The sequence below is a fragment of the Hordeum vulgare genome, chromosome 2H (genome assembly GCF_904849725.1).
Source record: "Hordeum vulgare subsp. vulgare chromosome 2H, MorexV3_pseudomolecules_assembly, whole genome shotgun sequence".
NCBI lineage: Eukaryota > Viridiplantae > Streptophyta > Magnoliopsida > Poales > Poaceae > Hordeum > Hordeum vulgare.
In genome coordinates, this window is record NC_058519.1 from 633461480 (window position 1) to 633474649 (window position 13170).

The 13170-nt window shown below is 46.1% G+C and overlaps 1 protein-coding gene and 1 long non-coding RNA gene across 2 annotated transcripts; one reads left to right on the forward strand and one right to left on the reverse strand.

The window, feature by feature from the left end:
* Positions 1 to 1853: 1853 nt before the first annotated feature.
* Positions 1854 to 7470, forward strand: LOC123428126. Its single transcript, XR_006622484.1, has 2 exons — positions 1854 to 2224; positions 6823 to 7470. It is a non-coding gene; the product is annotated as an uncharacterized LOC123428126 (long non-coding RNA).
* LOC123428125 (receptor like protein kinase S.2-like) lies at positions 2932 to 6816 on the reverse strand. The gene is made up of 2 exons (XM_045112290.1): positions 3616 to 6816; positions 2932 to 3528 (listed from the first exon to the last, which is right to left on the reverse strand). Exons 1-2 carry the CDS (start codon positions 6140 to 6142, stop codon positions 2969 to 2971), a joined length of 3087 nt encoding a protein of 1028 aa, XP_044968225.1. The 5' UTR covers positions 6143 to 6816; the 3' UTR covers positions 2932 to 2968.
* Positions 7471 to 13170: the final 5700 nt, after the last annotated feature.

Here is a 13170-nt window from a genome sequence, read left to right on the forward strand (position 1 = left end):
TCCGACCACTCCCTCTTCACGGGGAGAAAGCCCGCGCCGGAGGACGAGGAGGATCCGGCGTAGGAAGATCTCGCGGAGGAGAAGAATGCGCTACGGCGGTCGTACTCCTCCTTATCGCGGCGGTTGAAGCTCGCCGGCGGCAACATCCCGCGGTTGGTCCACCTCCGGGCACCGCGCTTCCTCGCGTCGTCCGCACGGATGCGCCGCTCGCGCTCCGGGTCCCTCTCACGTCCGGAGCTCTACATTCGGCCCCACATGGCGGCTGGAGGCGGGGCGGGTGGTCGCCGGCAGCGAGAAATGTGGAGAGGGGAAAGGGGAATCGGGTGGCTCGCGACGGCGGGGGGATAGGGTTTGAACTCGCAAAATGGTCGCGGAACCGCAGTTATACTGCTCGGGGCGTGCGGTTTGCGGGCTGCGGGAAAATATTTTACGGGCCGGGTGAGTATGCGGGCTCTGTTCTGGCCAAAAAATTGTGCCAAGCCCGTATATTCGGTGGAATTTTTGCGGCCGGGCGTTTTAGGGGGTGTTCTAGAGTTGCTCTTAGCTGGGGATATGTTAGAAGGTGCAGCAACATGCTTCATGTGCAGAAAATAGTCAGTTCTCGAGATCCACTTAAATTACGATCGTGAAAAGAAGGTGCACTGGAAATTCTTTAATAGCTTCATGCTTCAGACTGAAAATTCTTACATATCATCCTCATATTTCATTTTACGAAATTAAGGAGTATTACTTTCAGAGATCACTTTCATCTTTCTAGCTATTGCATGTGTGTCACTTGTCGTAACCTGTAAGTTTTTCTTTTTTTCATAGATTTGTATTTTAAAAATATTTTATCTCTTAAACCGTGCGTTCAAATCTCGAACCGTTTTCACTGTTGGATTCCTCGGGTCGAGATCTTTAAAACTATATTCCATTTTGATAGATTTTGACAAATAAATTTCAAAAAAAAATAGGACGGAAAAACCGCGTCTCTCGCGAAAGAAAAAAACATATTTTTTTCGTTCTTACCGTGCCTCTCGCAAAAAAAAAGCATGTTTTTTCGTTCTTACCGTGTCTCTCGCGAAAGAAAAAAACACGCTTTTTCGTTCTTACCGTGCCTCTCGCGAAAGAAAAAAGTATTTTTTTTTCCGTTTCCGAGCAAAAGCAAATCCGTGGTTCTCACGGAAGTAAAACCGTGCCTTCTGTACAGGAAAAAAACAGAAAATATATATTTTTATTTTTCGAGAGGTACGGTCGTGCCTCTCATAAAATGCAAATCCGTGCATCTCACGAAAAAAAAACACGTTTTTTTCTGTTTTCGAGAGGCACAGTTGTGGCTCCCGCGAAAACAAATCCGTACCTCTCGCAAAAGCAAATCATGCCTCTCGAGGAAGGAATAAATAATATATTTTTTTCGTTTTCGAGAGGCACATGCATGCCTCTTGCGGAAGCAAATTCATGCCTTTTGTGTAAGAAAAATCATGTTTTTTAATAAAAAGAAAACACATTTTCCAAGAAATTGTTTTTCGTTCAAAAGCTAAGAAAGACCGTTGAAAATCAAAACACCAAAACCCCCCAAAAAACTCACCTTAAAAACCGAAAACACGTGGGAAAAAATAAAGAAATAAAATCCAAAAAAGCTCAAAATACGAAAAATAAACATATGACGGTGGCTGAGAACGCGTCAAATGATGATGCGTGGTATTGATTGTTGGGAGCTCCCAATGAGCGTTCGTCAACTAGTTGTTCTCATTTTTCTAGAAAATCATCGTCGTCCTATACATGGGGTGGGCCTAGCGTGTAGGTCGGCTGGGCTGTAAAAAGTGAAGTGGCAAAGGCCCACTCATGACTAAGCTCGTAATCCAGCCCACTTCTTGAGAGAGAGAGAGAGAGTGCTCTAGCTCGAAGCCGCTGCACGCCGCCGCTGAATGCCTGAATCCCTAATTCCATCCGACCTCCGACTGCTTCCGGTCCCACCACTCCGGCGCCGCTGCGCCCGCCTTTCCGGCAAGCTCCTCCAGCTCCAGCGACTGGCGCCGATGCATCATCTCCCTGACTCCCTCCCCGCACCCTCCAGTGCACCGTCTGCTCCAGCGCGGCAGCGCCTGGCAAGCTCTTCCACGCCGGCGTCGATGGAGCTGCTACAAGAGTCAAGAGCTACGGAGGCGAAATGAGAGCACTGGGAATGCGTGCGTGGACTTCGTTCGGAGAGGTGGTCGGTTGACGCTGCTCCTGCTCGAGCAAGGTACCGAACATTTTAATTTTTGCCTTGATGTGATTGTGTTCTGTCCATCTTTATTCTGTAGGATTGATGCTTATTTCTGTTGAATGAAACAAATCGATGCCCATCTCTGTTGTAATTTCAGAATTGAACATGAAGAGGAATGGGACGGTCCCTTTTCTGGAAACACGAGTCATAACATTGCATCGATGTGTTTCTTCGTTGGGCATTGAGCTAATAGGCAGCGCAGCCTCGACCTCGGGCACGACCAGACCTCACAGTGAATCAGCTACAGAGGGTAAGTAAAATCCTCCCTTCGTGAATTTTGTCTGAAAAAAATATCGTTTCTGTGTGCCAGCCCTCCGCGTGGATTCAAAAATGTGTGAATTGTACTTTAATTTAGCTAATTTGTTAAATTTGCGACATTTGTAAATGACATTCAAATTGTGAGAGCTAAGCGTGGCATCCCCATCGTCAAAGTCTAGATCTGCCAGTTCTATAATGTCTACTATAAAAAACAGTATAGCAGGTTTTTATTCATTACATATAGCTAAGCATTGCAGCATATCTGGTAGAATCATGAACCAAACTTTCATTGTGGGATAGTGCAGAGTATATATGCCAATAACATGTAGGACAGGTTCTCGATTACAAACTTGCACTGAAAAGCATTCTTTTCCAAGATAGTAGTTCTCCCGGATAACAAACTGATTTGGGTGCAATTGTGAGCAACCAGCTCTTACTCAAATTGATGTGCGGGGTTCTTGGTCAGGATTGTCGGATCTCCTCAATCTGCTGCACGACATAAGACATTGCAGGCCTCCAGTCGGCATATTGACTGCAACAATTTAGGGCGAGCTGCAGAAATCGCAACATGCAGTTCACTTCCCCGCCCTTCTGCTCCTGCCCTAGGAGCTCCACGTCGAACACCTTCTCTGTCCACTCCTCAGGTGTGATGGAACACACCCACCGTGCCAAATCCATTCCCTGCTTATTCTGTATGCTCTTTGCTGGAGCCTTCCGGCTGAGAAGCTCCAGCATCAGGATGCCAAAGCTATACACATCAGCTTTCTGAGAGACCCACCTATTGTGGGTGACCTCAGGTGCGCGGTAACCGGAGGCATTGTAATACACACCAAGTGTTATCAGGCCGTGCTCTGACACACATGCGTCGTCAGTGCCGGTGAGCAGGATGTTGGAAGACTTGATGTTGCCATGGCAGCTCGATAGTCCAGCTAAGTGGATCGCCGCCAAACCGCGCGCAGCACCAAGTGAGATGGCTGACCGCTGCTCCCAGTCCAATGGAGCTGGGCCAGAACCTTGGTCACCTAGATTCACACATCATGAAATTAGTGATGCATCAAACACTTCAGAAAAATGTAAAGGATGACATCATTGTACAGTGTATACATTACCGTGGAGTACTTTTGCTAGGCTGCCCATGGGGATGGCATTATACACTAGGAACTTCTCGTCCTTGCTATAGTAATACGTTAGAAGTGGCGCTACGTGTTTGTTCTGGATGGCACCAAACAGCGTGACAAGCCGCTTAAAGACCGCCTCCCCCAAGTCCACATCTTTCAGCCTCTTGACCACCAGCTCATATCCACTATCTAGTGTTGCTCTGTATGTTGTCCCGACTGTACCCTTGCCCAGAACTTCAGTCGATGCCCCAAGCAGGTCTTTCAGGTGGAACAATTGGTCTGTCATTGTCGGCCCAATGATAGAAGTTCCCACATTTTGTGTACTATCACGGCTTACCTGTGATAGTGTCACTTTGGATGCAGCCACAATTCCCGTTTTGGGGCTACTGCCACTGCTTTCTTGTGATGACGTCTTTTCAGCTGGAGCTACAGTTCTCACGTTTTGGCAACTGCTACTGCTTTCCAGAGATGGTGTTTTGGCTGGAGCTAGTTTACTTCCTCTTTCAATCTCTTCGATTTGCTGCACAACTTTAGGCATTGTAGGCCTCTTGTTGGGATATTCACTGCAACAGTTTAAGGCAAGCCACAAAAGTCGCACCATGCACTCTTGTTTCCCGTCCTTCTCCTGTCCTCGGAGCTCCGCGTCGAAGACCGACGCTGTCCACTCAGCATGAACAACGGAACGCACCCACTGTGCCAAATGAACTCCCTCCATATCACTATTTGCCGGAGCCTTGCAGGTCAGAAGCTCCAGCAGTAGGATGCCAAAGCTATACACGTCGGTTTTCTGAGAAACCTGCCTATCGCTAGTGAGTTCAGGCGCACGGTAGCCCGAGGCCTTGGAATACATGTCAACTAGTGTTATCAGGCCGTGCTCCGACACACATGCATCGTGGGTTCCTGTGAGCAGGATGTTAGAAGACTTGATGTTGCCATGGCAGCTCGATGGTCCAGCTAAATGGATAGCCTGCACACCCCGCGCAGCAGCTAGTGAGATAGCCAACCGCTGCTCCCAGTCCAGTGGAGCTGGGCCAGAACCTTTACCATGAAGTGCTTTTGCTAGGCTGCCCATAGGGATGATATCATACACTAGCAACCTCTCATCCTTTTTACAGTAATACCACTGTAGTGGCACAATGTGCCTGTTCTGGATGGAGCCGATAAGCGTGATTTGCTGCTCAAACTCCACCTTCGGCAAGTGCACACCCCTCAGCCTCTTGACCACCAGCTCATATCCACTATCAAGCGTTGCTTTGTATGTTGCCCCGATTGTGCCTATGCCCATGCCCAGAATTTCAGCCCGTGCTCGAAGTAGGTCGTCCAGCTCGAACCTTTGGCTAGTCACTGTTGGCCTAAAAATAAAAGTTCCCACACTTTCCTGTGATAGTGCCGCTTTGGCTGGAGCCACAATGCCTGTTTTCGGGTTACTCGTATTGTTTTCTTGTGATGGTGTGTTTGGCGTTGTTTCCGCGGGAGCTCCAGTTTTCATGTTTTGGCTACTGCTACCGCTTTTCAGCGATGGTGTTTCAGCTAGAGCTTTTCTCACCCAAGAAAACAGAGCTAGTCTTTCTTGTACCTGATGTGGAGCCTTTCTAAGTTTTCGAAGGCGTTCTGCAACTTCTAACATCTCAGGGCGTTTGTTGTGTTCCATCCTCAAGCATTTACCTGCCAACCTAGCAATCTCTTCGGTAGTCTTCATGTCGCTCGATGTTACAATTTCAGGATCAAACATCTCCTTCACCCTGCTAATCCCTTTTGAAAGGGATTGAATAAAGCTTTCAACCAAGCCAATCTCCCCATCATCTGTTCTTGCTTTTTTTCTGGTTATCAATTCCAGGAGCACAACTCCAAAACTATATACATCACTCTTTGCTGTGAGGCGGCCATTCTGAGCAAACAGAGGATCCATGTAACCTATACTTCCTATCACATTTAGAGTATATAGAGTATTTTCAGTGTTGACTAGTCTTGATATTCCAAAGTCAGATATTTTTGCGCCGAGTCCATCATCCAGCAGTATATTAGCAGGCTTTATATCACCATGAATGACCTGAGTATACATTTGTGAATGCATATAGCCCAAAGCTTCTGCACATTCAATGGCAATTCTTAGCCGTGTATCCAAAGCGATGGGACTACTATCGTGGTGAAGTATGTTACTCAGATTTCCTTTAGGAATATACTCCATGACCACCATCAGAGCATTTTCATCTATACAGTAGCCGACTAATCTTACTACATTCTTGTGATTGATCTCACGGTGGACGATCAACTCTCTGGCAAAATTTTCTTTTACATTGTAGATAAACTTCTTGACTGCAACCTTACTTTTGTCCTCAAGGACTCCTTGATAAACTTCTCCAAAAGCACCTCTACCAAGTATAATTCCATAGTTGTTGGTAAATCTTCTTATCTCCTCTTCTGTAAAACATTTCACATTATGATTGCTACGTGCAATCCATTTCGACCTATGCTCTTCTGGGATAAGTTGTGTTACTATATTTTTTGGATGATCCATCTTTGGAAGTACCAAGGAACATGTTCAACCTTGCCAGACAATTTGACCTACAAAATAGTTTGGTAGTGCTAAAAGTCAAATTTAATCCAACATAAGGAAACAAATAAAAAAAGTACATAAGACGGTAAGAGTGCTGATTTTCCTTGGGTTAATTACCAATAAACTGGTAGGGATTTCAGATTCCCATTGGGCTAATGTAGGTGTTGTTCATATTCCATTAGAGTTCATTTAGATACAAAACATCTCCTCTAGCCGTCGAAGACAACCGATCTAGGTTGATGTTTTGCTTCTTCCTTTTTGGAAAAAGGGGTCGCTATTACTGTTCTAGATATCCCCCGATATGCCGATAAATCGGCCGATTTATCGCTTACCGGTGTGTGACTGATAAGATAAATCGATCGATAAGCTGACCGATATGCCGATAAATCGGACGATTTACCTCTTATCCTAGGTCGACCGATAAGTTCCTGATAAGCGATATCCCCAACATGTTTTTACCACTCCGGATATTTACACAGCACTGCAGAGAATCAATTGTGTTTGTTCATGGGTTCCATCGCTAGAGGAAGTACAACGTAGGAGAGAGTAAGCTTAATATTCACTGTTCAGTTCTGCTATGAATTTTGAAGAAAAGCTTCATGGTACGTTCTGAGTAACTGTGCATGGTTGCTTCCTTGCAGGGAAAATGAAACAATGTTTTTAACATGAAGAAAACAGATTGGAGTCGATTAAACAAGGAAGTGAAGATTTTAAATCCAAATTGCTAATCTCGTGGAAGAAGACCCAGAGTGAAGTCTAACAAATTCAGTATAGACATAGGGATGGACATGGTGGAACCAAACATACCACTTCAGAAGAATGGACTCTGTATAACATATAACGCAATCAATGGAAGCTTCTTTTGTTGGTGGTCGCCCAGATCTCCATGGAATTGATCAGCTGGTCTACAAGAAAGAACATGTACTATATACTTTTACTCCGTTCCATGACAACTGCTACCGAATTGAATAAGAGAAATATTTATGTTCAGCCGAGTAATCCGATGCAGCGAGCGGATGCAACAACACACGTCGATGATGTCGAGGAGGAATTGTGTGGCCTTTTTTTAAGGGTTCCCTGACGTAAGTAGTTTGGGTTTCATCTTCTTTTCTTATTGTCCGTTTGTATGGTAGCTAACTGATCATGCTAAACGGTGACCAAAGGGGTCCGCATGAAGACAGCTTACTTGTACATGATCCCTTTTTCTGACAGAGGCTGAGCAGTGAGCACTTCAGTCTGATTGCCTTTTTTTTTGCAAAAGATTTCAGCCTGGTTGCCATGGAGCTGTATATACCCATTTGTTTCTAAATATAAATCTTTTTAGAGATTTTTCATTAAGGAACTACATACGGAGCAAAAAGAGTGAATCTACACTTTATAATATGTTTATATACATCCGTATGTATTTTTTTAGTGAAAACTCTAAAAAGACTTGTACTTCGTATTTAGGAACAAAGGGAATAATAAACAATTACTCCATCCGTCCAAAAATACTTGTCGTAGGAACGGATATATTAAGATGTATTTTAGTTCTAGATACATCTATTCATTTTTGTGACAAGTAATTTCGGACGGAGGGAGCATTAAACAAGCAAATAAGAACTCAAAAGTTCCCTCTTATCGTCTATCCTGCGTACTTGTTTTGGCATTTGGGTCTTCCCTTGGATGATTCAAGGAAAAACCAAAGTTAGCTGGGGATATTTTACAAGGTGCAGCAACATGCTTCATGTGCAGAAAATATTTGGCTGTCGAGGTCCATTTAAATTAAGGCGGCAAATACACAAGGTGCACTGAAAATTCTTGATGGTTTCACGCTTAGGACTGAAAATTCTTGCAAATCATCGTCATATGCATTTTTTTAGGCAAAATATCATCGTCACTCGTCAATATACATTTTCGTTAAGAATTACTTGTCATATACTCCCTCCTCTCAAAATAAGTGACTCAAAAGTGATTGAACTTTGTACTGAAGTTAGTGCAAAATTAAGTCATTTTGAGTCACTTATTTTGAGATGGAGGGAGTACATTTATACATTTTCTTTAAGAATTATTCGTCATATACATTTTTTTGACGGGTACTCGTCAATATACAATTTCTTTAAGAATTACTCGTCATATACATTTTTTTTAGATCACTCGTCATATAAATGGGGCGGACCTAGCGTGTAGGCAGAGTGGGCTTGGCTCAGCCAGAATTTATAGAGAAAAAATGAACTGACAAAGGGCCCACTAATGAGTAAACCCACAATCCAGCCCATTGCTCGTGTCTGCCTCCACGCCGTCCTGCGAGATAACGCCCCAGCTCGAAGCCGCCGCTGAATGCCTGAATCCCTCCGACTGCTTCCGAATCCTCTCCGGCGCCGCCTCGCCCACCTTGACAACAAGCTCCTCCACCTCCCTGCAGTGCCATCTCCCTGAATCCCTCCCCGCACCCTGCAGTGCACGGTCTGCTCCCCCGCGGCAGCGCCTGGCAAGCTCTTCCACGCAGGCGTCGGTGGAGATTAGGATGACCCCGTCCTCTACATCATCTGGAAGATGCATGCAGCCATTGTATTAAAGAAAAATCTATCCAGAAGCGCCGCATTCTCAACATCCCGGACGGCGGGTCATGCATGCATACATGATGTCATCACGTTTATTCTAAATGATCGGAATTCAAAAACTTTTATCTCTTAAACCGTTAATTCGATCAATGATCCGTTTTTGTCGTTGACTTTGTTTCGACGAAATCTTCAAAACTAGATCCCATCTTAACATGTTTTGACAACTTTTTTTTCTCGTACTTACCACATTTGTTACACTTACTTATCATATTAGTAAGTAATTACTTGTCTGATAAAAATAACTTAATCATCAATTTTTTTAAAATTACGTATAAATATTACATCTCGACATAATCAAAATGACAAGCACAAACAACTTTTTTTAAGCGATTACAGGTAAAAATATGACAACTCAATATATTTAGAACCGGTGATCAAAAGAAATCTTTTTTGATCATCGTTTTTAAATATGACAACTCGGCATAGTTAAACTAACAAGCACACAAAATAGTTTTCTGACAAAGTTGTATGTAAATATGACAAGTTGATATATTTAAATTGGCAAACACAACCCATGACATTTTTTTACATCATGTATAATGAAAACTGCTGCAAGGTTTTGTACGAAACAATATTAAAAAGTGTCAATCAAGTTATTTTTCTCACACAGGTAAGTGGTTAATAATATGGCAACTGAGTCAAAAAATGTGGCAAGTATGAATGAAAAAAAAATTGACGAAACATGTCAACATGGGATCTAGTTTCGAAGAACTCATCGCGAGAAAGTCAATGGTGAAAGCGGATCATCGATTGAATTAACGGTTTTGTAAATAAAACTTTTTGAATTTCAAACATTAATGAAAATCTTTGTTGATTTCATCCCATGCATGCATAGGAGAGAGAGAGAGGGGACTAGCCGCGTTATGGCAATACTTAGCTTTTTTTTTTAAATGATGACAATACTTAACTTAGTAATACTAATGGATCATGGATTTGCAATGCATGTGTATGCATGTGTACAGCAGCCGCTGCACGGGAGCGCCAAGGTGCGGCGCCACTGCATAGTCCATCCCTTTTATTAATTATCCACAAAGATCTTACAAAGCAATACATCAATATATCTGAAGCCGTCCTCTTGGCAATATCTGTCGCTACTCCTATCCAATGATGAAGGGGTGCAGAAAGTGTGAGCCATATACCCAGACCTCTCACCTAGCCTAACATCTAAAGTAGGAGGGCCCGACCGAGCCACATACCGGGTCAGGGGCACAAACCAGTCCAACGCACCCTCATAGGTCGTCGCCGCCGCTTTCCATCAATCCATCTTCAGAAGAATTACTGACGCATCGACCTTGCAAGGCCTGCCGTCGATGCCCCCACGGCGCCAGACATCGCCTCCTCCCTACGCGCGCTCATCATCACGCATCCGTCGTCGAGACTTTGCTGCGCCTCGCCGCCGAGACTCCACGACGTCGATGTGTCACAAGGAACGCCACTCCATCGTTGATGCCGACCAATGATCCCTCGAGCCCGTGTGTACCTCCATGAATGACGCCTCCAAGAGGGAAACGACACCAGAGCATCGCCGTCATCCGATCTACTGATCTAGGGTTTCCCCCGGAGGTAGCAAAGAGTGGCCTTGAACTTCTCCTCGGCGATGCCTTCAGGAAGGAGACGACGTAGACAACGCCACCATCGCCGGCTTTGGCAGTAGCCGAAATCAAGCTTTTACCCAGATCTGTTCGAAGAACCCATCTCTCCTGCACGGGCCACCACATCCTGCGACGTCCCCGGGAGCGGGATCCCAAGATCCGCCGCCACCGGCAACGCCACAAGGACCCACCACCTGACCGTCATCCCTGACGAAGGGGATGGCGCCACCACTATGTTCAGATCCAGCATCATCCGAGAAGGAGAACCGATCTGGGGTTGTGAACTCCAGATCCACCGGCAGCCCCCGCAGCGCCGCCAGGATCCCACCGGGCCGCCGTCCGAGCACGCAAACTCCGCCTCCATGCCGTACGCCCAGAAACGCCGTCGCATCTCAGCCAGAGGATCCCTTCATGAAGAAGGGAGGAAGGCCCGCCGTCCGCCGAGCGAGCTTCGCTCGTCGGCCTCCTCCGGCGGCGGCGGGGAAGCAGTGGAGGAGGGAGGTCGAGGGCGGCGGCGGCTAGGGCGCCCGAGTCGCCCCGGGGCGACGCGAGCGGTTCTGTCTCCACTACTCCTCGGTGGAGATGATCCACAAGGCACGGTGGCGTAGGAGAGAGGACTCGGAGAGCGCGCATGCGTAGCCTTCGTTTGGAGACGTGGTCGCTTGGCGCTGCTCCTGCTCGACAGCTCAAGCAAGGCACTGAACATTCTAATTCTTGGCTTGATGTGCTCCACTATTCATCTGTGATCTGTAGAGTTGATGTTTATTTCCGCTGTATGAAACAATCCGATGCGTATTTCTGTTGTAATTGCAGAATTGAACATGAAGAGGAACGGGACAATCCCTTCTCCTGAAACATCAGTCTAAAGAAAACATGATTGCGTTTCTTCATTAGTGTTTCTTCGCTGGCCATAACTTTTGGGGAAAAAATTCGTATATCTAAGCATTTCAGCTTAGCTGGTAGAATCACGAACCCGATGTTTCATTTTGGAATAGTGTAAGAGTATTTATGCCAATAACATGTAGAAGAGGTGATCCATTACAAACTTGCAGTGAAAAACATTGTTTCCCAGGGTAGTAGTTCTCCAGGATAACCAGCTGATGTTGGGGAACGTCGCATGGGAAACAAAAATTTTCCTACACGCACGAAGACCTATCATGATGATGATCATCTACGAGAGGGGATTTCCAATCTACGTACCCTTGTAGATCGCACAACAGAAGCGTTAGTGAACGCGGTTGATGTAGTGGAACGTCCTCACGTCCCTCGATCCGCCCCGCGAACCGTCCCACGAACCGTCCCGCGATCCGTCCCACGATCCGATCCGATCTAGTGCCGAACGGACGGCACCTCCGCGTTCAGCACACGTACAGCTGGACGATGATCTCGGCCTTCTTGATCCAGCAAGAGAGACAGAGAGGTAGATGAGTTCTCCGGCAGCGTGACGGCACTCCGGAGGTTGGTGGTGATCTAATCTCAGCAGGGCTCCGCCCGAGCTCCGCAGAAACGCGATCTAGAGGAAAAACCGTGGAGATATGTGGTCGGGCTGCCGTGGCAAAGTTTTTGCAAATCAGCCCTAAAACCTCTGTATATATAGGTGGGAGAGGGGGGGGGGCTTGCCTTGAGGCTCAAGGAGCCCCAACGGGGTCGGCCGAGCCAAGGGGGGAAGTCCTCCCCTTCCAAACCGAATCCAACTAGGTTTGGAAGGTGGAGTCCTTCTCCCTTTTCTCACCTCCCTTTTTTTTCTTTTCTCTTTGATTTTCTTCCTATGGCGCATAGGGCCTTCTTGGGCTGTCCCACCAGCCCACTAAGGGCTGGTGCGCCACCCCCAAAGCCTATGGGCTTCCCCGGGATGGGTTGCCCCCCCCGGTGAACACCCGGAACCCATTCGTCATTCCCGGTACATTCCCGGTAACTCCGAAAACCTTCCGGTAATCAAATGAGGTCATCCTATATATCTCCGGACCATTCCGGAAACCCTCGTGACGTCCGTGATCTCATCCAGGACTCCGAACAACATTCGGTAACCAACCATATAACTCAAATACGCATAAAACAACGTCGAACCTTAAGTGTGCAGACCCTGCGGGTTCGAGAACTATGCAGACATGACCCGAGTGACTTCTCGGTCAATATCCAATAGCGGGACCTGGATGCCCATATTGGATCCCACATATTCTACGAAGATCTTATCGTTTGAACCTCAGTGCCAAGGATTCATATAATCCCGTATGTCATTCCCTTTGTCCTTCGGTATGTTACTTGCCCGAGATTCGATCGTCAGTATCCGCATACCTATTTCAATCTCGTTTACCGGCAAGTCTCTTTACTCGTTCCTTAATACAAGATCCCGCAACTTACACTAAGTCACTTTGCTTGCAAGGCTTGTGTGTGATGTTGTATTACCGAGTGGGCCCCGAGATACCTCTCCATCACACGGAGTGACAAATCCCAGTCTCGATCCATACTAACTCAACGAACACCTTCGGATATACCTGTAGAGCATCTTTATAGTCACCCAGTTACGTTGCAACATTTGATACACACAAAGCATTCCTCCGGTGTCAGTGAGTTATATGATCTCATGGTCATAGGAACAAATACTTGACACGCAGAAAACAGTAGCAACAAAATGACACGATCAACATGCTACGTCTATTAGTTTGGGTCTAGTCCATCACATGATTCTCCTAATGATGTGATCCCGTTATCAAGTGACAACACTTGCCTATGGTCAGGAAACCTTGACCATCTTTGATCAACGAGCTAGTCAACTAGAGGCTTACTAGGGACA